This window comes from Nerophis lumbriciformis, linkage group LG36, assembly GCF_033978685.3.
Source record: "Nerophis lumbriciformis linkage group LG36, RoL_Nlum_v2.1, whole genome shotgun sequence".
NCBI lineage: Eukaryota > Metazoa > Chordata > Actinopteri > Syngnathiformes > Syngnathidae > Nerophis > Nerophis lumbriciformis.
In genome coordinates, this window is record NC_084583.2 from 59,022 (window position 1) to 86,168 (window position 27,147).

Here is a 27,147-nt window from a genome sequence, read left to right on the forward strand (position 1 = left end):
ATGCTGTATAATAGACTGTATTTATATTATTCACATGTGAATAATGCTGGATAATAGACTGTATTTGTATTATTCACATGTGAATAATGCTGTTTAATAGACTGTATTTATATTATTCATATGTGAATAATGCTGTATAACAGACTGTATTTATATTATTCACATGTGAATAATGCTGTATAACAGACTGTATATTATTCACATGTGAATAATGCTGTATAACAGACTGTATTTATATTATTCACATGTGAATAATGCTGTATAATAGACTATTTGTATTATTCACATGTAAATAATGCTGTATAATAGACTGTATTTCTATTATTCACATGTGAATAATGCTGTATAATAGACTATTTGTATTATTCACATGTAAATAATGCTGTATAATAGACTGTATTTCTATTATTCACATGTGAATAATGCTGTATAAAAGATTGTATTTATATTATTCACATGTGAATAATGCTGTATAATAGACTGTATTTATATTATTCACATGTGAATAATGCTGTATAATAGACTGTATTTATATTATTCACATGTGAATAATGCTGTATAATAGACTGTATTTATATTATTCACATGTGAATAATGCTGTATAATAGACTGTATTTGTATTATTCACATGTGAATAATGCTGTTTAATAGACTGTATTTATATTATTCACATGTGAATAATGCTGTATAACAGACTGTATATTATTCACATGTGAATAATGCTGTATAACAGACTGTATTTATATTATTCACATGTGAATAATGCTGTATAATAGACTATTTGTATTATTCACATGTAAATAATGCTGTATAATAGACTGTATTTCTATTATTCACATGTGAATAATGCTGTATAAAAGATTGTATTTATATTATTCACATGTGAATAATGCTGTATAATAGACTGTATTTATATTATTCACATGTAAAAATACAAAAAAAGGCAATTAGTCATAATGTATCTTAACATAACCGCCACCCTCATTGTGAATGTCAGTGTTCTTCTCTTACCTGCATGTGAGATTAAGAGCGTCGCCGTGGTGAAGAATGATGGGATTCTCAGAGGGCCACATTTTAGGCAAGTGATCTTCTGCCAAATGTCCTGCGGAACACAAAGATGGTGTAGGTGACTTTCATGACGTGCTGTAAAATTCTAACCTGCTTCACCGCTGAAGCTGGTCCACCAGAGCCTGGACATAAATCTGGTGTGTTGCTGTTGATGACCGCAATAAATTAATTTCCGGAAAGTAGGAATTATTAATCGTAAATCAAATATTTTCATAGCTAGAGATTAGAAACATGTTTCCTGCCTTCTAAATACATCTTCAACATTATGAGAGTCCTTTAAACATGAAAGTACCCACTTTAGTCACTTTTTGAATCCAATACAGTAATGCCGACTGAGGCTGAGCCAATCAGGGGTCATGATACTAATCACATTGGTTTGGGCTCCTGTATTGTCCAATAGCACTTGTAGTTTATTTAGCCCAAGAGTCCCCAAACATTTTGACCAGGGGGCCGCATTGGGTTAAAAAAATGTGGCCAGTATATATACGATGAGGTGGCGACTTGTCCAGGGTGTACCCCGCCTTCCGCCCGATTGTAGCTGAGATAGGCTCCAGCGCCCCCCGCGACCCCAAAGGGAATAAGCGGTAGAAAATGGATGGATGGATGGATGGATATATATATATATACACACATATATATTAGGGCTGTGAATCTTTGGGTGTCCCATGATTCGATTCAATATCAATTCTTGGGGTGACGATTCGATTCAAAATCTATTTACTTTTTTTCAATTCCACACGATTCTCGATTCAAAAACGATATTTTACCGATTCAAAAGGATTCTCTATTCATTCAATACATAAGATTTCAGCAGGATCCACCCCAGTCTGCTGACATGCAAGCAGAGTAAAAAGCTTTTATAATTGTAAAGGACAATGTTTTATCAACTGATTGCAATAATGTAAATTTGTTTTAACTATTAAATGAACCACAAATATGACTTATTTTATCTTTGTGAAAATATTGGACACAGTGTGTTGTCAAGCTTATGAGATGCGATGCAAGTATAAGCCACTGTGACACTATTGTTCTTTTATTTTTATTTTTATAAATGTCTCATGATAATGTCAATGAGGGATTTTTAATCACTGCTATGTTGAAATTGTAACTAATATTGATACTGTTGTTGATAATATTCATTTATGTTTCACTACTACTACGTCAGTTTACCCAGGGCAGCTGTGGCTATGAAAGTAGCTTACCACCACCAGGTGTGAATGATTGATGGGTTCGACATGTAAAGCGAGTTTGGGTACTTAGAAAAGTGCTATATAAATCCCAGTTATTATTATTAATTATTAATTAATTATTATAGTTATTATTATTATAAACTTTTGGTTTGTTCTGTGTGGTGTTTGTGCCTCCTCTCAATTACTCTGTTTATTGCAGTTCTGAGTGTTGCTGGGTCGGGTTTGGTTTTGGAATTGGATTGCGTTGTTATGGTATTGCTGTGTTTTGTTCTGTTGGATTCATTAATTAAGAAAAATTTAAAATTAAAAAATTAAAATTAAAAAAATTAAAATTTATTTTTTTTAAATGAGAATCGATTCTGAATAGCACAACGTGAGAATCGCGATTCGAATTTGAATCGATTTTTTCCCACACACCTAATATATGTATAACTTTTTATTTTTTTTATTTTGCGAAACGAGTTTGACCCGGCGGTAATTCTAGACATGTGCTAATAAAAATAATATTTTGCGAAACGAGTTTGACCCGGCGGTAATTCTGACCCGGCGGTAATGCTAAGCATGCGCTAATTATTTTGCGAAACGAGTTTGACCCGGCGGTAATTCTAGGCAGGCGCATACTATATACCCGGCGGCAATTCAAGAAAATACGGTATACAAATACACATATACACATTATATATATATATATACATACACACACAGTATATATATATATATATATACACGTATATATGCACATTATATATACACATATATGTATGTATGTATGTATGTATGTATGCATGCATGCATGTATGTATGTATGTATGTATGTATGTGTATATACATACATATATACATATATATACGTATACATATATACATATATATATATATATACGTATACATATATACATATATATATACATACATATATACATATATATATATACATACATATATATATACGCATGTATGTATGTATGTATGTATGTGTATATACATACATATATACATATATATATACGTATACATATATACATATATATATATATATACGTATACATATATACATATATATATACATACATATATACATATATATATATACATACATATATATATACACATATATATAAAGTGCATATATATATATATATATATATATACATATATATACTGTATATACAGTCGTGGTCAAAAGTTGACATACACTTGTAAAGAACATAATGTCATGGCTGTCATGAGTTTCCAATCATTTCTACAACTCTTATTATTTGTGTGATGTAGTGATTGGAGCACATACTTGTTGGTCCCACAAAAAACATTCATGAAGTTTGCTTCTTTTATGAATTTATTATGGGTCTACTGAAAATGTGAGCAAATGTGCTGGGTCAAAAGTATACATACAGCAATGTTAATATTTGCTTACATGTCCCTTGGCAAGTTTCACTGCAATAAGACACTTTTGGTAGCCATCCACAAGCTTCTGCTTGAATTTTTGACCACTCCTCTTGACAAAATTGGTGCAGTTCAGCTAAATGTGACATGGACTTGTTTCTTCAGCATTGTCCACACGTTTAAGTCAGGACTTTGGGAAGGCCATTCTAAAACCTTCATTCTCGCCCATCTTAGCCATTCCTTTACCACTTTTGACGTGTGTTTGATGGTCATTGTCCTGTTGGAGCACCCAACTGCGCCCAAGACCCAACCTCCGGGCTGATGATTTTAGCTTGTCCTGAAGAATTTGGAGGTAATCCTCCTTTTTCCATTGTCCCATTTACTCTCTGTAAAGCACCAGTTCCATTGGCAGCAAAACAGGCCCAGAGTATAATACTACCCCCACCATGCTTGACGGTAGGAATGGTGTTCCTGGGATTAAAGGCCTCACATTTTCTTCTCCAAACATATTGCTGGGTATTGTGGCCAAACAGCTCCATTTTTGTTTCATCTTTCCTTCTGGAGGAAAGTTCTGTGGGAGCCCTGATCTACATCAACAATATGATTTGTCTGAGTGGCTTTTTTTTAAATAGATTAATTGTTACAAATTGCAATTCATTCTGGAAGAAAAAAATGTTTTAACCAGCCCTATTACTCACTATTCAGACTTAATCACTTATTTTCACAGCATGTTAAATATATACTGACTACTCTAAAGTACATTTTGACAGTATTACCCCTTGGGAAGGTGTAATAAAATGGTAAGTGATATCATATTTGTCAAGGTGGATTCTGTGTGATGAACAGCCAGTTGTATCTCTTGGAAGGGGAAACATATGCGATTCTCCCTTAGGCCCGCTTTCAACTTGACTCAACTTTATGTTCTAGTCAACTATCTACACATGAGACCCTTTAGGGGGGAAAGTTTACTCGTGGCCTGGAGTCAATTATGAAAAGAGTTACACAACAGCTTACTGACATGCTGAATAAAGTGCACACCTGCAGTTCCATTATTCCCAACAGCTGTCGTGCAACGAAGCGGCCGAGCGTGCCAAAAGCCGCTGGTACAACTCAACAGTGGTTTCCCTTCAAAATAATCGACCATTATTCTTTTATTGTCCAAGGGCAACCAGAGGAAAGACATGTACCACACGCTTTTATCTCCACAATTGTCACAAGGCTGCTGACCTTCACACACCGTGAGGGAACGTACACACCCCAAAAAGCATTGCAGTTGTCACGTTGTGTAAATAGTAAATAAAAAGAATACAATGATTTGCAAATCCTTTTCAACTTATATTCAATTGAATAGACTGCAAAGACAAGATATTTCATGTTCACACTGAGAAACTTCTTTTTTTGGGGGGCAAATAATCAATAACATTGCAAAAAAATTGTCACAGGGGGCATTTTTACCACTGTGTTACATGACATTTCCTTTTAACAACACTCAGTAAAGGTTTGGGAACTGAGGAGACACATTTTTGAAGTGGAATTCTTTCCCATTCTTGCTTGATGTTCAGCTTAAGTTGTTCAACAGTCTCCCTTCTGCTATTTTAGCCTTCACACATTTTCAATGTCTGGACTACAGGCAGGCCAGTCTAGTACCCGCACTCTTTTACTACGAAGCCCCGCTGTTGTAACACGTGGCTTGGCTTTGCCTTGCAGAAATAAGCAGGGGCGTCCATGATAACGTTGCTTGGATGGCAACATATGTCGCTCCAAAACCTGTATGTACCTTTCAGCGTTAAAGGGGAACATTATCACCAGACCTATGTAAGCGTCAATATATACCTTGATGTTGCAGAAAAAAAGACCATATATTTTTTTAACCGATTTCCGAACTCTAAATGGGTGAATTTTGGCGAATTAAACGCCTTTCTATTATTCGCTCTCGGAGATGGCGGGAAGCAATCCGCCATTTTCTCACTTTCGTCGGTGTGTTGTCGGAGGGTGTAACAACACGAACAGGGACGGATTCAAGTTGCGCCAGTGGCCCAAAGATGCGAAATTGGCAAGAAATTGGACGAAATTTGTTCAAAATGCGAGACTGTGGGGAAAGCCGACGAAATGGTCAGTCGTTTGTTCCGCACACTTTACCGACGAAAGCTATGCTACGACAGAGATGGCAAGAATGTGTGGATATCCTGCGACACTCAAAGCAGATGCTGACATCAACTCCAAAACGGGACAGATCAGCTTTCAGGAAAAGAGAGCGGATGAGGGTATGTCTACAGAATATATTAATTGATGAAAACTTTATTCATTACTCGCGGTTTTACGTAATTTATTATACATATAGCCACTGGGAACTGATTTTTAATGGTTTTAACCCTTCTGAAATTGTGATAATGTTCCCCTTTAATGGTGCCTTCAAAGTGTCAAGACTTGGACTTTGGCGTGGTTTGTTTTCCCATGGTGCAAAGGATTTGGACCGGACATGGCGTGAAGTTAAATACATGATTTAATAATAGATTATAAAAGTATAAACAAAAGGCGCGCACAAGGCGGGGAACAAACTTGGTTAATAAAACAAAATTCGCACAAAGGTAGAACTATGGGAAAAAAGGAACAAACAAAAAGCGCTCACAGCGGAGGTACAAAACAGTGGCTTGAATAAACAAAAAAAACGTATGTGGCAAGAAAAGAGCAGCATGAACTATGACCTGTACAGAGTAAGCAGCGTGTCAAGAGTGCAGAGCATGAATGTGATGTCGCCAGGCCGAACAACAGAAAATTACAGGCTTAAATAGTCATGTGGTGATTGACAACAGGTGCGTGAGTTCAAATTAATCAGGTGCGTGAGTCGTGAGGACAGGTGAACTAATCGGTAGTCATGGAAACAAAACAGGGAGTGAAAAAACAGAAACTGACAGAGTGCAAAAACCAAACAGAACATAGCCAAACTAAACATGATCACCAAGACATGACACACAGATGTGTAAGTTACCCATGCCTTGGGCACTAATACACCCCCATACCATTAAAGATGCTGGCTTTTCACACTTTGCGCCTAGAACAATCCAGGATGGTTCTTGTCCCCTTTGTTCCAGTTTCCAAAAACAATTTGAAATGTGGACTTGTCAGACCACAGAACACTTTCCCACATTGCATCAGTCCATCTTAGATGAGCTCGGGGCCCAGCGAAGCCGGTGGCGTTTCTGGGTGTTGTTGATAAATGGCCTTGGCTTTGCATAGTAGAGTTTTAACTTGCACTTACAGATGTATCGACCAACTGTAGTTACTGACAGTGGTTTTCTGAAGTGTCCCTGAGCCCATGTGGTGATATCCTTTACACGCTGATGTCGCTTTTTTGATGCGGTACCGCCTGAGGGATCGGAGGTCCGTAATATCATCGCTTACGTGCAGTGATTTCTCCAGATTCATTCTTTTGATGATATTACGGAGCGTAGACGGTGAAATCCCTAAATTCCTTGCAATAGCTGGTTGAGAAATATTGTTCTTAAACAATTTGCTCTGGCATTTGTTGACAAAGTGTTGCTCCGTCCTGGTTTGTGAATGACTGAGCATTTCATGAAAGCTGCTTTTATACCCAATCATGGCACCCACCTGTTCCCAATTAGCATGTTCACCTGTGGGATGTTCCAAATAAGTGTTTGATGAGCATTCCTCAACTTTCTCAGTCTTTTTTGCCAGCTTTTTTCAAACACGTTGCAGGCATCAAATTCCAAATGAGCTAATATTTGCAAAAAAATAACAAAGTTTTCCAGTTCGATTGTTAAATATCTTGTCTTTGCAGTCTATTTAATTGAATATAAGTCGAAAAGGATTTGCAAATCATTGTATTCTCTTTTTATTTACCGTTTACACAATGTGACAACTTCATTGGTTTTGGGGGTTTGTACATTTTCACTTCTTATGACAAAGAGAAAATGCATTGCCTCACATCTGCATATTCAGGAACTGCAGGAAATAACTTTTTGAGAGGGGAATCGAACAATAATACGAAAAACAAAACAGCCACACATCTGGCTGAGGCTGCGACTAAAATGGAACACATGCAACAAGAACGAGGCTCGCGTACGCAACCAAACCAAAAATGTCACTTGACCTTAAATTGCACTCATCTCATTTCATAAAACAGGCCAATTTTCCCCCCATTCTCCCAAGAAATACACGCTGCAGATGGATGAATCAGCAAGGGGCCCCTGGGAGCCTCTTGCAAGAAAGACAGAAAATAGCCTCTCAACACCCACTAAAACTCCCCAAGCCGTACCAGCACTGACCTCCGCCAGCGTCCACAACCCTCCGACAGCAGCTGTGCACGTCGCATTCCTCCGGCCGATCGGCGAAGAAAATGCCAGAAATGGTGATTATTGTGCGGGGTTCAAAGAGGCCTGAAGCTGGTTCTCATTAGGAGCCATTAGGAGGAGGACAGGCATGGAACAAACGGGCAGGGAAGGCAGCGCAAAAGAGACGGATGACCTCTGGTTCAATTTCTGTCTGCTGCTGATGGGCTCATGAGCCGGCATTATTGGCAACAAATATCGTAAAAAGGGAATTTTAAGACCACTAGATGATGCAATTCCTGAAGGAACTGCGTGTGAATGCTCCAAAAAGTTGAAGTGAAATGCTGACATAATGTAAGAATAGTTTGAATGGTTTGAATGTTGAAGAGTTTGAATTTCCAGGAAAACCGGAATTTGGTTTGGAACGTGGGAAAGTGTTAGTTTGAATGTCCAGGATGAGTGGAATGTGTTAAAGTTGGAATGGCTTGAATAGGTTGAAAAATGTGGGAATTGTGCAACTTGGAAAAATGTCCCATTCATTTCAATGGGAACTTCCTGGAAATTTGGTAATTTTGGTAAAAGCGTGATTTTTTTTAACATGATTAATAGCATGAATGTTCTGAATGAGCTGAATTGGTTGGTGTTGGAATTGTTTAAATCAGTGAAGAAATGTTGAAGTAGTTAACTGTTTTTAATTGAGAAATGGTATTACGGAATTCCTGGAATTTCGGGAAAACTGGGAATTGTTCTAGTTCCTAAACTAACTAGTTTTTTTGATGGTGGGACAGTTGAAATGGGGTGAAAAAAGGAAAAGGAGTAGTTAAACAAAAAAGGTTGGAAATAGGGTTAGAAAAAAAAACAGGTATTCCTGGAAATGTGTTGAACGTGGAAAAATTGTAGTTTGAATGTCCAGGATGAGTGGAATGTGTTAAAGTTGGAATGGTTTGAATAGGTTGAAAAAGGTGAGAATTGTGCACCTTGGAAAAATGTCCCATTCATTTCAATGGGAACTTCCTGGAAATTTGGCAATTTTGGTAAAAGCGGGATTTTGTTGAACATGATTAATAGCATGAATGTCCTGAATGAGCTGAATTGGTCAAGAAATGTTGAAGTATTTAAAAAAAAAATATATATATATATATATATATATATATTTTTTTTATTTTTTTTTTTTTTTTTTTTTTAAACTTTCGACACCTAATTTTTTAAATCAACTTCAGAACTACCTGTCGATTATAAATTAGTTTTTTTGTTTGTTTGTTTTATGACATTTCTGTTAAAGAAAAATATGTTTTTTTATGGCAAACACAAAATATGCAATATTTTTCCCCAAAGATATTTTAAGGTGCAATATTTCATGTGAAGTTAGTGGAGCCTTGAGTGCGTCAATAATTCATAACATTGATTTTAATTAAATATTATTTTTTAAACAAAAACAGTTTAAAAATAAAAAATCACTAAAGTTATTAAGGTTTATGACATTTTTTGTTATATAATTTTTTTATTTTTTTTAGCAAACACAAAATATGCAATATTTTTCCCCAAAAATATTTTAAGGTGGAATATTTCATATGAAGTAATTGGAGCCTTGAGTAGGTCAATAATTCACAACATTGATTTTAATTAAATATTATTTTTTAAACAATAACAGTTTAAAAAATAAAAAATCACTAAAGTTATTAAGGTTTATGACATTTTTTGTTATATAAAACTTTTTTTTTTTAGCAAACACAAAATATGCAATATTTTCCCCAAAAAATATTTTAAGGTGGAATATTTCATGTGAAGTAAGTGGAGCCTTGAGTAGGTCAATAATTTATAACATTGATTTTAATTAAATATTTTTTTTTTTAAACAAAAACAGTTTAAAAAATTAAAAAATCACTAAAATTATTAGGGTTTATGACATTTTTTGTTATATAAAACTATGTTTTTTTTATGGCAAACACAAAATATGCAATATTTTTCCCAAAAAATATTTTAAGGGGGAATATTTCATGTGAAGTAAGTGTAGCCTTGAGTAGGTCAAGAATTCATAACATTGATTTTAATTATTTTTTATTTTTTTTAAACAAAAACAGTTTAAAAAATAAAAAGACCACTAAAATTATTAGAGTTTATGGCATTTTTGTTATAGAAAACTATGTTTTTTTTTATGGCAAACACAAAATATGCAATATTTTTCCCCAAAAATATTTTAAGGGGGAATAATTCATGTGAAGTAATTGGAGCCTTGAGTAGGTCAATAATTCATAACATTGATTTTAATTAAATATTTTTTAAACAAAAACAATTTAAAAAAATAAAAAAATCACTAAAATTATTAGGGATCCAAAAGAGCCCTACTCATAAAAGTGTTAAAAAGTATATATATATACACAGGTAAAAGCCAGTAAATTAGAATATTTTGAAAAACTTGATTTATTTCAGTAATTGCATTCAAAAGGTGTAACTTGTACATTATATTTATTCATTGCACACAGACTGATGCATTCAAATGTTTATTTCATTTAATTTTGATGATTTGAAGTGGCAACAAATGAAAATCCAAAATTCCGTGTGTCACAAAATTAGAATATTACTTAAGGCTAATACAAAAAAGGGATTTTTAGAAATGTTGGCCAACTGAAAAGTATGAAAATGAAAAATATGAGCATGTACAATACTCAATACTTGGTTGGAGCTCCTTTTGCCTCAATTACTGCGTTAATGCGGCGTGGCATGGAGTCGATGAGTTTCTGGCACTGCTCAGGTGTTATGAGAGCCCAGGTTGCTCTGATAGTGGCCTTCAACTCTTCTGCGTTTTTGGGTCTGGCATTCTGCATCTTCCTTTTCACAATACCCCACAGATTTTCTATGGGGCTAAGGTCAGGGGAGTTGGCGGGCCAATTTAGAACAGAAATACCATGGTCCGTAAACCAGGCACGGGTAGATTTTGCGCTGTGTGCAGGCGCCAAGTCCTGTTGGAACTTGAAATCTCCATCTCCATAGAGCAGGTCAGCAGCAGGAAGCATGAAGTGCTCTAAAACTTGCTGGTAGACGGCTGCGTTGACCCTGGATCTCAGGAAACAGAGTGGACCGACACCAGCAGATGACATGGCACCCCAAACCATCACCCAACCATGCAAATTTTGCATTTCCTTTGGAAATCGAGGTCCCAGAGTCTGGAGGAAGACGGGAGAGGCACAGGATCCACGTTGCCTGAAGTCTAGTGTAAAGTTTCCACCATCAGTGATGGTTTGGGGTGCCATGTCATCTGCTGGTGTCGGTCCACTCTGTTTCCTGAGATCCAGGGTCAACGCAGCCGTCTACCAGCAAGTTTTAGAGCACTTCATGCTTCCTGCCTTGAGTAGGTCAATAATTCATAACATTGATTTTAATAAAATATTATTTTTTAAACAAAAACAGTTTAAAAAATAAAAATCCCACTAAAATGATTAGGGATCCAAAAGGGCCCCACTCATAAAAGTGTTAAAAGGTATATATATATATATATATATATATATGTATATATATATATATCATTTATTTTTACTTTGAACACTTAATTCTCTAGATCAACTTGTATTTCGATACTTTTCTAAATAAAGGGGGCCACAAAAAATGGCTTTATTTTAACAAAGAATCTTAGGGTACATTAAACGTATGTTTATTATTGCTATATATATATATATATATATATATATATATATATATATATATATATATATATTTATTTTATTTTTATTTTTTTACTTTGAACACTTAATTTTCGAGATCAACTTCAGATCTATCCGTCGATGATACATTAGTTTTTTTGTTTGTTTATTTTATGACATTTTTGTCATAGAAAACTGTTTTTTTTATGGCAAACACAAAATATGCAATATTTTTCCCAAAAATATTTTAATGTGGAATATTTCATGTGAAGTAAGTGGAGCCTTGAGAGGGTCAATAATTCACAACAACATGGATTTTGATGCATTATCATTTTTTGAGCAATTACAATTTTTAGGGGGGGGGGGAAACAGCTTTGTGCGATTACATTGCAACTATGAACTTTCAATGTTCATAGTATTTGATTTCAAGCTGTACGAGATCATGATGACATGATGGACTGATTTGTTTTACATGACTTGGCTTACAACGCTGTTATATATTTATTTTATATCTTTTCAAAGACACCATCTGGCTCTCACAGAGCCTGCCAGAAAAAAAAAAAAAAAAGTTCTGGCCTTTAAAGAAATTGATTGAGATGACTATTGTATTGTCACTCATTTTTTTTTACCAGAAACACAAAGTCAGAATTCCCATCACTTTTCACGTCCCTTCTTCCCACACTTCCTCCAATGAAGCAACACAACCATCAACAGAGTCAGGGGAGGATCTTTGTGTTGCGTTCAAGGCGAAAGTAAGACAATGCATGATGACGGCCATGCCATGTAGAAAGGGTGGCTGAGTGAGATATCGCCTAACAAAAGAGGGAAGTGTCATGGAGTGTTGAGTCACAAAAAAAGAAAAGAAAAAAAAAGTGACCCTGATGTTAGGAGAGAAACAGTAGCTTCCTGTCTCGGTGCACAGGAACTAAATAGCATATTGACCCTGGGGAAGCATTGCAATACACGTTTGATCACAATGGTTAAGCTGCTCCATAAAAAGACTTACAGTGTGGTTCATACTGATATTTCCTGTGCACTTAAGATGTGACTTGAAGGTTTTACTACTTATGTATAAAATACTACACGGTCTATGTTGCTGATTGTATTGTACCATATGTCCCGGCAAGAAATCTGCGTTCAAAGAACTCCAACTTATTAGTGATTCCCAGAGCCCAAAAAAAGTATGCGGGCTATAGAGCGTTTTCTATTGGGGCTCCAGTACTCTGGAATGTTCTACCGGTATCAGTTAGAGATGCTACCTCAGTAGAAGCATTTAAGTCCCATCTTAAAACTCATTTGTATACTCTAGCCTTTAAATAGACCCCCTTTTTAGACCAGTTGATCTGCCGTTTCTTCTCTGCTCATGTTAGATCCACTATGGACTGGACTCTCACAATATTATGCTGGATCCACTTTGGACTGGACTCTCACTATTATGTTGGATCCACTATGGACTGGACTGTCACACTAATATGTTAGATCCACTATGGACTGGACTCTCACTATTATGTTAGATCCACTATGGACTGGACTCTCACAATATAATGTTAGATCCACTATGGACTGGACTCTCACACTATTATGTTAGATCCACTATGGACTGGACTCTCACACTATTATGTTAGATCCACTATGGACTGGACTCTCACACTATTATGTTAGATCCACTATGGACTGGACTCTCACAATATTATGTTAGATCCACTATGGACTGGACTCTCACAATATTATGTTAGATCCACTATGGACTGGATTCTCACACTATTATGTTAGATCCACTATGGACTGGACTCTCATAATATTATGCTGGATCCACTTTGGACTGGACTCTCACTATTATGTTGGATCCACTATGGACTGGACTGTCACACGAATATGTTAGATCCACTATGGACTGGACTCTCACTATTATGTTAGATCCACTATGGACTGGACTCTCACACCATTAACTAGATCCACTATGGACTGGACTCTCACACTATTAACTAGATCCACTATGGACTGGACTCTCACACTATTAACTAGATCCACTATGGACTGGACTCCCACAATATTATGCTAGATGCACTATGGACTGGACTCCCACAATATTATGCGAGATCCACTATGGACTGGACTCTCACACTATTAACTAGATCCACTATGGACTGGACTCTCACAATTATGTTAGATCCACTATGGACTGGACTCTCACACTATTAACTAGATCCATTATGGACTGGACTCTCACTATTATGCTAGATCCACTATGGACTGGACCCTCACAACGTTATGTTAGATCCACTATGGACTGGACTCTCACAATAATATGTTAGATCCACTATGGACTGGACTCTCACAATATTAACTAGATCCACTATGGACTGGACTCTCACACTCTTATGTTAGATCCACTATGGACTGGACTCTCACAATATTATGTTAGATCCACTATGGACTGGACCCTCACAATGTTATGTTAGATCCACTATGGACTGGACTCTCACAATATTATGTTAGATCCACTATGGACTGGACTCTCACAATATTATGCTAGATCCACCATGGGCTGGACTCTCACACTATTAACTAGATCAACTATGGACTGGACTCTCACACTATTAACTAGATCCACTATTAACTAGATCAACTATGGACTGGACTCTCACACCATTAACTAGATCCACTATGGACTGGACTCTCACACTATTAACTAGATCCACTATGGACTGGACTCTCACACTATTAACTAGATCAACTATGGACTGGACTCTCACACTATTAACTAGATCCACTATTAACTAGATCAACTATGGACTGGACTCTCACACCATTAACTAGATCCACTATGGACTGGACTCTCACACTATTAACTAGATCCACTATGGACTGGACTCTCACACTATTAACTAGATCAACTATGGACGGGACTCTCACACTATTAACTAGATTCACTATGGACTGGACTCTCACACTATTAACTAGATCAACTATGGACTGGACTCTCACACTATTAACTAGATCCACTATGGACTGGACTCTCACACTATTAACTAGATCCACTATGGACTGAACTCTCACGCTATTATGTTAGATCCACTATGGACTGGACTCTCACAATATTATGTTAGATCCACTATGTACTGGACTCTCACAATATTATGTTAGATCCACTATGGACTGGACTCTCACAATATTATGTTAGATCCATTATGGACTGGACTCTCACGCTATTATGTTAGATCCACTATGGACTGGACTCTCACGCTATTATGTTAGATCCACTATGGACTGGACTCTCACTATTATGTTAGATCCACTATGGACTGGACTCTCACAATATTATGTTAGATCCACTATGGACTGGACTCTCACAATATTATGTTAGATCCACTATGGACTGGACTCTCACTATTATGTTAGATCCACTACGGACTGGACTCTCACTATTATGTTAGATCCACTATGGACTGGACTCTCACTATTATGTTAGATCCACTATGGACTGGACTCTCACAATATTATGTTAGATCCACTATGGACTGGACTCTCACACTATTACGTTAGATCCACTATGGACTGGACTCTCACTATTATGTTAGATCCACTATGGACTGGACTCTCACTATTATGTTAGATCCACTATGGACTGGACTCTCACTATTATGTTAGATCCACTATGGACTGGACTCTCACAATATTATGTTAGATCCACTATGGACTGGACTCTCACTATTATGTTAGATCCACTATGGACTGGACTCTCACACTATTATGTTAGATCCACTATGGACTGGACTCACAATATTATGTTAGATCCACTATGGACTGGACTCACAATATTATGTTAGATCCACTATGGACTGGACTCACAATATTATGTTAGATCCACTATGGACTGGACTCACAATATTATGTTAGATCCACTATGGACTGGACTCTCACAATATTATGTTAGATTCACTATGGACTGGACTCTCACAATATTATGTTAGATCCACTATGGACTGGACTCACAATATTATGTTAGATCCACTATGGACTGGACTCACAATATTATGTTAGATCCACTATGGACTGGACTCACAATATTATGTTAGATTCACTATGGACTGGACTCTCACAATATTATGTTAGATCCACTATGGACTGGACTCACAATATTATGTTAGATCCACTATGGACTGGACTCTCACACTATTATGTTAGATCCACTATGGACTGGACTCTCACAATATTATGTTAGATCCACTATGGACTGGACTCTCACAATATTATGTTAGATCCACTATGGACTGGACTCTCACAATATTATGTTAGATCCACTATGGACTGGACTCTCACGCTATTATGTTAGATTCACTTTGGTCCAATTTTAAAATTGTGGTAAACATGCTATCTAAATAAAGTTGGCTTGCCTTATATTTCACAAAAAGCGTGTACAATATTATTTTAAAGCGTGCTATTGTCACACACACACACACACACACACACACACACACACACACACACACACACACACACACACACACACACACACACACACACACACACACACACACACTTCTAAAATATTTTCTATTAAATATTTGTCATTAAAGCATGCTTTTTAGTTTCATTAACACTGGTCCGTATCTTTACTCTGTGGAGTGTTCACGTTTGAGTTCAAGTTCACTTGCAAACGGACCCAGACCGCATGGGAAACGGGTCTCGTTACGTTTTTTTTGGTGCACACCAGGGTTGGGATGATGGCGAACGAGCAGAGCAAACAAGATGTACTGTTTGATGCTTGGAAGAGTAACATAAATAAAAACCCGCGTCATCTAACAAAGCAGGGTGGTTTATGATGTATTTTATATTATTCACATGTGAATAATGCTGTATAATAGACTATTTATATTTTTCACATGTAAATAACGTTGTATAATAGACTGTATTTATGTTGTTCACATGTGAATAATGCTGTATAATAGACTGTATTTATGATATTCACATGTGAATAATGCTGTATAATAGACTATATTATTCACATGTGAATAATATACATGCTGAATAATGCTGTATAATAGACTGTATTTATATTATTCACATGTGAATAATGCTGTATAATAGACTGTATTTATGATATTCACATTAGAATAATGCTGTATAATAGACTGTATTTATATTATTCACATGTGAATAATGCTGTATAATAGACTATATTATTCACATGTGAATAATATACATGCTGAATAATGCTGTATAATAGACTGTATTTATATTATTCACATGTGAATAATGCTGTACAACAGACTGTATTTCTGTTATTCACATGTGAATAATGCTGTATAATAGACTATTTATATTATTCACATGTAAAAATACCTAAGTGTTTGTCTATTATGAGTGAACTGCTATTTATATTATTCACATGTGAATAATGCTGTATAATAGACTGTATTTATGTTATTCACATGTGAATAATGCTGTATAATAGACTGTATTTATATTATTCACATGTGAATAATGCTGTGTAATAGACTATTTATAATATTCACATGTAACAATACCTAAGTGTTTGTCTATTGTGAGTGAACTGCTATTTATATTATTCACATGTGAATAATGCTGTATAATACACTGTATTTATGTTATTCACATGTGAATAATGCTGTATAATAGACTGTATTTATATTATTCACATGTGAATAATACTGTATAATAGATTATTTATATTATTCACATGTGAATAATGCTGTATAATAGACTGTATTTATGTTATTCACATGTGAATAATGCTGTATAATAGACTGTATTTATACTATTCACATGTGAATAATGCTGTATAATAGACTGTATTTATGTTATTCACATGTGAATAATGCTGTATAATAGACTATTTATATTATTCACATGTAAAAAATACTTGAGTGTTTATTGTCTATTGTGAGCGAACTGTGGTGCTGAATTTCCCCCAGGGATCAATAAAGTACTTTCTATTCTATTCTATGTGGCAGTGGAATAGTGGTCGTGCTTTGCCAAAGACAAAGTAAGTCAAACAGTAAGAAAATGTAAAAATGAGTGGAAACCCCTTGACAAGACTTTGGATCAGCTGCCAAAGCTCTGTCTGTTCAACCTTTGTGTGTGTGTGTGTGTGTGTGTGTGTGTGTGTGTGTGTGTGTGTGTGTGTGTGTGTGTGTGTGTGTGTGTGTGTGTGTGTGTGTGTGTGTGTGTGTGTGTGTGTGTGTGTGTGTTCTTGTATTTTTACCCTTCTTGAGACATTGAGAAGGAAAAGTACCTTCCATATGAAAAGGTATGAACAAGTTAGGACATAAATCATGGTCCCAATACGGAAAACCATTGCATCTAATTTAAAGTCAATTACTAGAGTCCGTGAACATTGCTCCAAAGTCAGGATTTTTTTTAATTTAATGTGCATACAAAAGTAAACATTGACAGGTGCAAAGGCAGCAATATATGATAAAACAAGACGGCAGCTAAAGAAGGACTTCCCTGATTTGACGACTTCCGGTGCTGACGCAAGACAACCCGCGTCCCACATGTGACCAGAGGATGAACAAATACACTACGGCACTAAGACTATAGTGGCCATTAACAGTTAGCGTCTCCAGCTGGGTTTCCTAAAATGCGTCTCAGGGGCCATCTGTGAGGGTGGTGCCAAAAAGGAGGGATTTTTCAAATTGACTGTGTCAGTTTAAAAAGTGCTCCCCCTCTGGTTAACATATAAAATAACAAGTGTGTGTCAAAAATTTGAAGTGCTCCCCCTCTAGCCAACATATGTAATAACAAAGTGTGTGTAAGAAATTGAAATGCGCCCCCTTTGGCCAAAATTAATTCAAAAAAATTAAATAAATGTGTGTAGAGACACACTGTAATAATTTGAAGTAAATAATGAAGATTAAAAACCAATTACAAACAAAACATTTAAAAAATAAACTAAAATAAACTAAAAGAAGTCTTTTTCTCACAATGTGTCGACTTCTGTTTTGTAAAATTGGGAACAATTTCTCACATTCTTTCTGTTTCTGTAATACTGCAAAATGTTATTGTAAAATTATTACTTTTTAATGCAAAATGGTGACATTTGTCATATAAAATTACGACATATATCACAATATTACCAATTTTTTTGTTGTTCTTGTAAAATAGTGAAATTGTTGGAATACAATGACTTTTGTCATAATTTTGCCGAGTAAAATTACGATTATTATTATAATATTGCCAAAATGTCAGTTTTCTTATACAATTGTGACTTTTGTCAAGTAAAATTACGACTCTTTTCATGAAGTGGCCAACATTTTAAGTTTTTCTTGTAAAATTGCGACTGTTATGGAGAGAAATTCCAACTTTTATCATAATATTGCCCAAATGTTCCGTTGTTCTCGTAAAATGTTGACTTGCGTTGAGTAAAATGACGACTTTTATTATAATACTGCCAAAATTCAAAGTCTTTCTTGTGAAATTGTGACCGTTTTCATTTTTCACAACAAGCTTTTTTTTAATGAAATTGGGAACAATTTTTCACATTCTTTCTGTTTCTGTAATATTGCAATATTTTCTTCTAAAATTACTACTTTTTAATGCAAAATAGTGACATTTGTTAAAAAATTCCGACTTTTATCACAACATTGCCAATTTTTTTTGTTGTTCTTGTAAAATTGCGACTGTTATTGAGTGAAAATCCAACTTTTATCATAATATTGCCCAAATGTTCCGTTTTTCTTGTAAAATGTTGACTTGCGTTGAGTAAAATGACGACTTTTATTATAATACTGCCAAAATTCTAAGTTTCCTTGTGAAATTGTGACCTTTTTCATAACAAGCTTTTTTTCTTATAAAATTGGGAACAATTTCTCACATTCTTTCTGTTTCTGTAATATTGCAATATTTTCTTGTAAAATTATTACTTTTTAATGCAAAATGGTGACAGTTGTCATATAAAATTCCGGCTTTTTTCCACAATATTGCCAATTCTGTTTGTTATTCTTGTAAAATAGTTAAATTGTTGGAGTACAATTATGACTTTTGTCATAATTTTGCCGAGTAAAATTACGATTATTATTATAATATTGCCAAAATGTCAGTTTTCTTATACAATTGTGACTTTTGTCAAGTAAAATTACGACTCTTTTCATAAAGTGGCCAACATTTTAAGCTTTTCTTGTAAAACTGCGACTTTTATGGAGTGAAATTCCAACTTTTATCATAATATTGCACAAATGTTCCATTTTTCTCGTAAAATGTTGACTTGTGCTGAGTAAAATGACGACTTTTATTATAACTGCCAAAATTCTAAGTCTTTCTTGTGAAATTGTGACTGTTTTCATTTTTCACAAGTTTTTTTTTATAAAATTGGGAACAATTTCTCACATTCTTTCTGTTTCTGTAATATTGTAATATTTTCTTCTAAAATTACTACTTTTTAATGCAAAATGGTGACATTTGTCATAAAATTCCGACTTTTATCACAACATTGCCAATTTTTTTTTGTTGTTCTTGTAAAATTGCGACTGTTATTGAGTGAAAGTCCAACTTTTATCATAATATTGCCCAAATGTTCCGTTCTCGTAAAATGTTGACTTGTGTTGAGTAAAATGGCGACTTTTATTATGACACTGCCAAAATTCTAAGTCTTTCTTGTGAAATTGTGACTGTTTTCATTTTTCACAACAAGTTTTTTTTTTAATAAAATTGGGAACAATTTCTCACATTCTTTCTGTTTCTGTAATATTGCAATATTTTCTTCTAAAATTATTACTTTTTAATCCAAAATGGTGACATTTGTCATAAAATTCCGACTTTTATCACAACATTGCCAATTTTTTTTTGTTGTTCTTGTAAAATTGCGACTGTTATTGAGTGAAAGTCCAACTTTTATCATAATATTGCACAAATGTTCCGTTTTTCTTGTAAAATGTTGATTTGCGTTGAGTAAAATGATGACTTTTATTATAACACTGCCAAAATTCTAAGTTTCTCTTGTGAAATTGTGACCTTTTTCATTTTTCACAACAAGATTTTTTTTTATAAAATTGGGAACAATTTCTCACATTCTTTCTGTTTCTGTAATATTGCAATATTTTCTTCTAAAATTACTACTTTTTAATGCAAAATGGTGACATTTGTCATAAAATTCCGGCTTTTATCACAATATTGCCAATTTTGTTTGTTGTTCTTGTAAAATAGTGAAATTGTTTGAGTACAATTAAGGCTTTTGTCATAATTTTGCCGAGTAAAATTACGATTACCGTATTATTATAATATTGCCAAAATGTCAAAGTTTGTTTATACAATTGTGACTTTTGTCAAGTAAAATTACGACTCTTTTCATAAAGTGGCCAACATTTTAAGCTTTTCTCGTAAAATTGCGACTGTTATGGAGTGAAATTCCAACTTTTATCATAATATTGCACAAATGTTCCATTGTTCTTGTAAAATGTTGACTTGCGTTGAGTAAAATTATGACTTTTATTATAATACTGCCAAAATTCTAAGTCTTTCTTGTGAAATTGTGACCGTTTTCATTTTTCACAACAAGCTTTTTTTAATAAAATTGGGAACAATTTCTCACATTCTTTCTGTTTCTGTAATATTGTAATATTTTCTTCTAAAATTACTACTTTTTAATGCAAAATGGTGACATTTGTCATAAAATTCCGACTTTTATCACAACATTGCCAATTTTTTTTTGTTGTTCTTGTAAAATTGCGACTGTTATTGAGTGAAAGTCCAACTTTTATCATAATATTGCCCAAATGTTCCGTTTTTCTTGTAAAATGTTGACTTGCGTTGAGTAAAATGACGACTTTTATTATAATACTGCCAAAATTCTAAGTTTCTCTTGTGAAATTGTGACCTTTCATTTTTCACAACAAGCTTTTTTTTTTTTATAAAATTGGGAACAATTTTTCTCATTCTTTCTGTTTCTGTAATATTGCAATATTTTCTTGTAAAATTATTACTTTTTATTGCAAAATGGTGACACTTGTCATATAAAATTCCGGCTTTTATCACAATATTGCCAATTTTGTTTGTTGTTCTTGTAAAATAGTGAAATTCTTTGAGTACAATTAAGACTTTTGTCATAATTTTGCGGAGTAAAATTACGATTATTATTATAATATTGACAAAATGTCAAAGTTTGCTCATACAATTGTGACTTTTGTTAAGTAAAATTACGACTCTTTTCATAAAGTGGCCAACATTTTAAGCTTTTCTTGTAAAATTGCGACTGTTATGGAGTGAAATTCCATACTTTTATCATAATATTGCACAAATGTTCCATTTTTCTCGTAAAATGTTGACTTGCGCTGAGTAATTTGACGACTTTTATTATAACTGCCAAAATTCAAAGTCTTTCTTGTGAAATTGTGACCGTTTTAATTTTTCACAACAAGCTTTTTTTATATTTGCATAGTATGTATGTATTATTAATGCTGTAAATATAACTCTTTATATATCTAGAAAGGGTGGTCCTAAAGAGTTAGGCATTTTGCTCATGTCTCAAGAAGGTAAGAAATACAAGAATGTGTGTGTGTGTGTGTGTGTGTGTGTGTGTGTGTGTGTGTGTGTGTGTGTGTGTGTGTGTGTGTGTGTGTGTGTGTGTGTGTGTGTGTGTGTGTGTGTGTGTGTGTGTGTGTGTGTGTGTTGGAGTTTTCCTTTTGATTCCTCTGAAATACTCCCACTTTGCCAACGGCGAGGTTAAGACAAGAGTTGGAGAGAGTGCCGTTGTATTTGCTTGAAATTAGTCTTCAGAGATTCGGAGTAAAATGCCTCAAGACGCTTCTTAAAAAAAAAAACACAAAATAAAGAAACAATGGAGGGGTCATAATGGTAAGTTAAATAGATTCAAGCAATGCCAAACAAACAGGGATCTCTTGAAGGAAGCGAACTTAAATGATTCGGCTTCCATGGTCCGCGATTAAGACTCAAGGTCAGACGGAAGCTCCTTGAAATTGAAATCTCATGCAGGATTTACAAAGAATATATTGCAAGCTCTCGGTGGATCCAGCTGGTATGGACCACATACTTCAATCACCAAGAAATTTGTTGACTTAATTATCACAGTTTATGGAATTAACTTTATCAGCAACTTCTGTCTGATTTCCCAATCCAAGAGATTGTTGTTTTGTCCTAAGATTTAGCACACCGAGCCTCTGTTGGACTTAGACATACTTGCCAACCCTCCCGGATTTTCCGGGAGACTCCCGAAATTCAGCGCCTCTCCCGAAAACCTCCCTGGACACATTTTCTCCCGAAAATCTCCCGAAATTCAGGCCGCATGGACCTGAGTCCGCTTTCCCACAATATAAACAGCGTACCTACCCAATCACGTTATAACTGTGGAATGATGGAGGACGAGTTCTTGGTTTCTTATGTGGGTTTATTGTTAGGCAGTTTCATTAACGTCCTCCCAGCGCGGCAACAACACACAACAACAGCAGTCACGTTTTCCTCTACCGTAAAGCAGTTCGTTTGCCGTAAACAGCAATGTTGTGACACTCTTAAACAGGACAATACTGCCATCTAGTGCATTTGATGAAAGCACTTTTGTGTGTGCCACACAGCAATGCATCATCAGAGAGGGTGTTCAGCATGGTTCGAAAAATAGTGACAGAGAATAGAACAAGGATGGACAATTCAACCCTTAACTCAACAATGAGTAGATGAGTGTTATGTGTGTGTATATGTGTAAATAAATTCAAGTATTTATTTTATATATATATAAAAGAAAATAAATATATATATTTATAGCTAGAATTCACTGAAAGTCAAGTATTTCTTGTATATGTATATATATGTATATTATATATATATAAAATACTTGACTTGGTGAATTCTAACTGTAAATATACTCCTCCCCTCTTAACCACGCCCCCGACACCTCCCGAAATCGGAGGTCTCAAGGTTGGCAAGTATGCTTAGATATGACCTCTCATTACTCCCGTTCTCCACTTCATCCCAAGTGTCCGAGGAGGAAATAAAAATAAAACACTCCCAAAAACAAGCCAGACACATTAATATCCTATTTCTAAAATGATTAAAGCAAACATTTGGGGGTTTGAAAGAGATGTATTCACAAACAATTAGGGATGTAACAATATCAACATCTAACGGCACAATATCGTCACGGTATTAAGGCCACGGTGCGGTATTGCCAATGACTTGGTGGAAATGCCATAGAGCAGAGCTGGGCAAATATTTGGACTCGGGGGCCACATTGAGAGAAAAAATGTGTCTGGGGGGGCCAATGTGTATGTGTGTATAAATGATATGTACAAACCCCGCGTTCATATGAGTTGGGAAATTGTGTTAGATGTAAATATTAACGGAATACAATGATTTGCAAATCCTTTTCAAGCCATATTCAGTTGAATATGCTACAAAGACAACATATTTGATGTTCAAACTCATAAACATTTTTTTTTTGCAAATAATCATTAACTTTAGAATTTGATGCCAGCAACAAGTTGGGAAAAGTGGCAATAAATACTGATAAAGTTGAGGAATGCTCATCAAACACTTATTTGGAACATCTCACACATGAAAACAGGCAAATTGGGAACAGGTGGGTGCCATGATTGGGTATAAAAGTAGATTCCATGAAATGCTCAGTCATTCACAAACAAGGATGGGGCGAGGGTCACCACTTTGTCAACAAATGCCTGAGCAAATTGTTGAACAGTTTAAGAAAAACCTTTCTCAAGCAGCTATTGCAAGGAATTTAGGGATTTCACCATCTACGGTCCGTAATATCATCAAAGGGTTCGGAAAATCTGGAGAAATCACTGCACGTAAGCAGAAAGTGGCACCGGAGCCATACCCGGCCAGCGGAGAAATCAGCGGTACTCACTTTTTTTAACCAACAAAGAAGCAGAGCAAAACGTTAATCAGCTGGCAGATGTATGTTTGCCAGGGCATTTTCAAGGAGGATATTTCAAGAGAAACTAGATCTTGTGAAACGAGGTCGGCCAACCCAGGAAACTAGTTAAGCTGTCCTGGTGGTGAAATGCTTTTGCCCGCCACTTCCACTCAAATCAACCAACTACGAGCGGTACCAATGGCTTTAAAAATTGTGAGTTCAAATATATTTTTTCACATTCAATATGTTTTTTACAATTATTTTAGTTTTGACAGTACCACTCCAACAACATGCTTTCACCTCTTTTTGTGTTCACCGTAATACCAAAATGCAGCCATATTTCTGATGTCAACTTTTGTAAGACCATGAGAAGTAGCTCACACTGCAGACCAAGGGAGCAGAGTCAAAGATCACTTTGTTAAAGGTGTGTTTGACATACTAACGTTTAGTATTACCCATTTCAGTATTATCTTGATATTATTTGTATTTTATAATGTTTCTGAGTTTTTGCTACAAGTGTTGTGTAAAACACCAACTAGGCGAGTCTAAATAAAAGCAAGAAAATGTGAGCAAAACCTAAAAGATTTAAGCTTTTAGCAAAGGCAGCAATCATAAATGAATCTTTCAGCACATACACAATGTTGACATCTATAGTTATGTTTTGATAAACAATCATAAATGAATCTTTCAGCACATACACAATGTTGACATCTATAGTTATGTTTTGATAATCATAAATTAATCTTTCTGCACAATGTTGACATTTAAAGTAACATTTTGATAAACAATCATAAGTGAATCTTTCAGCACATACACAATGTTGACATCTATAGTTATATTTTGATAAACAATCATAAATTAATCTTTCAGCACGTACACAATGTTGACATCTATAGTTATATTTTGATCAACAATCATAAATTAATCTTTCAGCACATACGCAATGTTTACATCTAGTTATATTTTGATAAACAATCATAAATGAATCTTTCAGCACATACACAATGTTGACATCTATAGTTATATTTTGATAAACAATCATAAATGAATCTTTCAGCACATACACAATGTTGACATCTATAGTTATATTTTGATAAACAATCATAAATTAATCTTTCAGCACATACGCAATGTTTACATCTAGTTATATTTTGATGAAAAATCATAAATGAATATTTCAGCACATACACAATGTTTGACATCTGTAGTTACATTTTGATAAACAATCATAAATGAATCTTTCAGCACATACACAATGTTGACATCTATAGTTATATTTTGATAAACAATCATAAATTAATCTTTCAGCACATACGCAATGTTTACATCTAGTTATATTTTGATGAAAAATCATAAATGAATATTTCAGCACATACACAATGTTTGACATCTGTAGTTACATTTTGATAAACAATCATAAATGAATCTTTCAGCACATACACCATGTTGACATCTATAGTTATATTTTGATCAACAATCATAAATTAATCTTTCAGCACATACACAATGTCTACATCCAGTTATATTTTGATAAACAATCATAAATGAATCTTTCAGCACATACGCAATATTGACATCTACAGTTATATTTTGATAAACAATCATTAATTAATCTTTCAGAACATACACAATGTTGACATCTACAGTTATATTTTGATAAACAATCATTAATTAATCTTTCAGCACATACACAATGTTGACATCTATAGTTACATTTTGATAAACAATCATAAATGAATCTTTCAGCACATACACAATGTTGACATCTATAGTTATATTTTGATAAACAATCATAAATGAATCTTTCAGCACATACACAATGTTGACATCTATAGTTATATTTTGATAAACAATCATAAATTAATCTTTCAGCACATACGCAATGTTTACATCTAGTTATATTTTGATGAAAAATCATAAATGAATCTTTCAGCACATACACAATGTTTGACATCTGTAGTTACATTTTGATAAACAATCATAAATGAATCTTTCAGCACATACACAATGTTGACATCTATAGTTATATTTTGATAAACAATCATAAATGAATCTTTCAGCACATACACAATGTTGACATCTATATTTATATTTTGATAAACAATCATAAATGAATCTTTCAGCACATACACAATGTTGACATCTATAGTTATATTTTGATAAACAATCATAAATGAATCTTTCAGCACATACACAATGTTGACATCTATAGTTATATTTTGATAAACAATCATAAATTAATCTTTCAGCACATACGCAATGTTTACATCTAGTTATATTTTGATGAAAAATCATAAATGAATCTTTCAGCACATACACAATGTTTGACATCTGTAGTTACATTTTGATAAACAATCATAAATGAATCTTTCAGCACATACACAATGTTGACATCTATAGTTATATTTTGATAAACAATCATAAATGAATCTTTCAGCACATACACAATGTTGACATCTATATTTATATTTTGATAAACAATCATAAATGAATCTTTCAGCACATACACAATGTTGACATCTATAGTTATATTTTGATAAACTATCATAAATTAATCTTTCAGCACGTACACAATGTTGACATCTATTGTTATATTTTGATTAACAATCATAACTGAATCTTTCATCACATACACAATGTTGACATCTATAGTTATATTTTGATAAACAATCATAAATTAATCTTTCAGCACATACACAATGTTGACATCTATAGTTATATTTTGATAAACTATC

The 27,147-nt window shown here is 34.4% G+C and overlaps 1 protein-coding gene across 1 annotated transcript in view; it reads right to left on the minus strand.

Annotated features, from left to right (window-relative positions):
- kdrl (kinase insert domain receptor like) overlaps positions 1 to 27,147 on the minus strand; it is a gene marked incomplete at its 3' end in the record, with an annotated part of 97,107 nt that overhangs the window by 57,915 nt on the left and 12,045 nt on the right. The window contains exon 2 of the mRNA XM_061930507.2: positions 1,012 to 1,102. Within this exon, the coding sequence (XP_061786491.1) occupies positions 1,012 to 1,102 (91 nt within the window). The remainder of the gene's footprint in view (positions 1 to 1,011; positions 1,103 to 27,147) is intronic.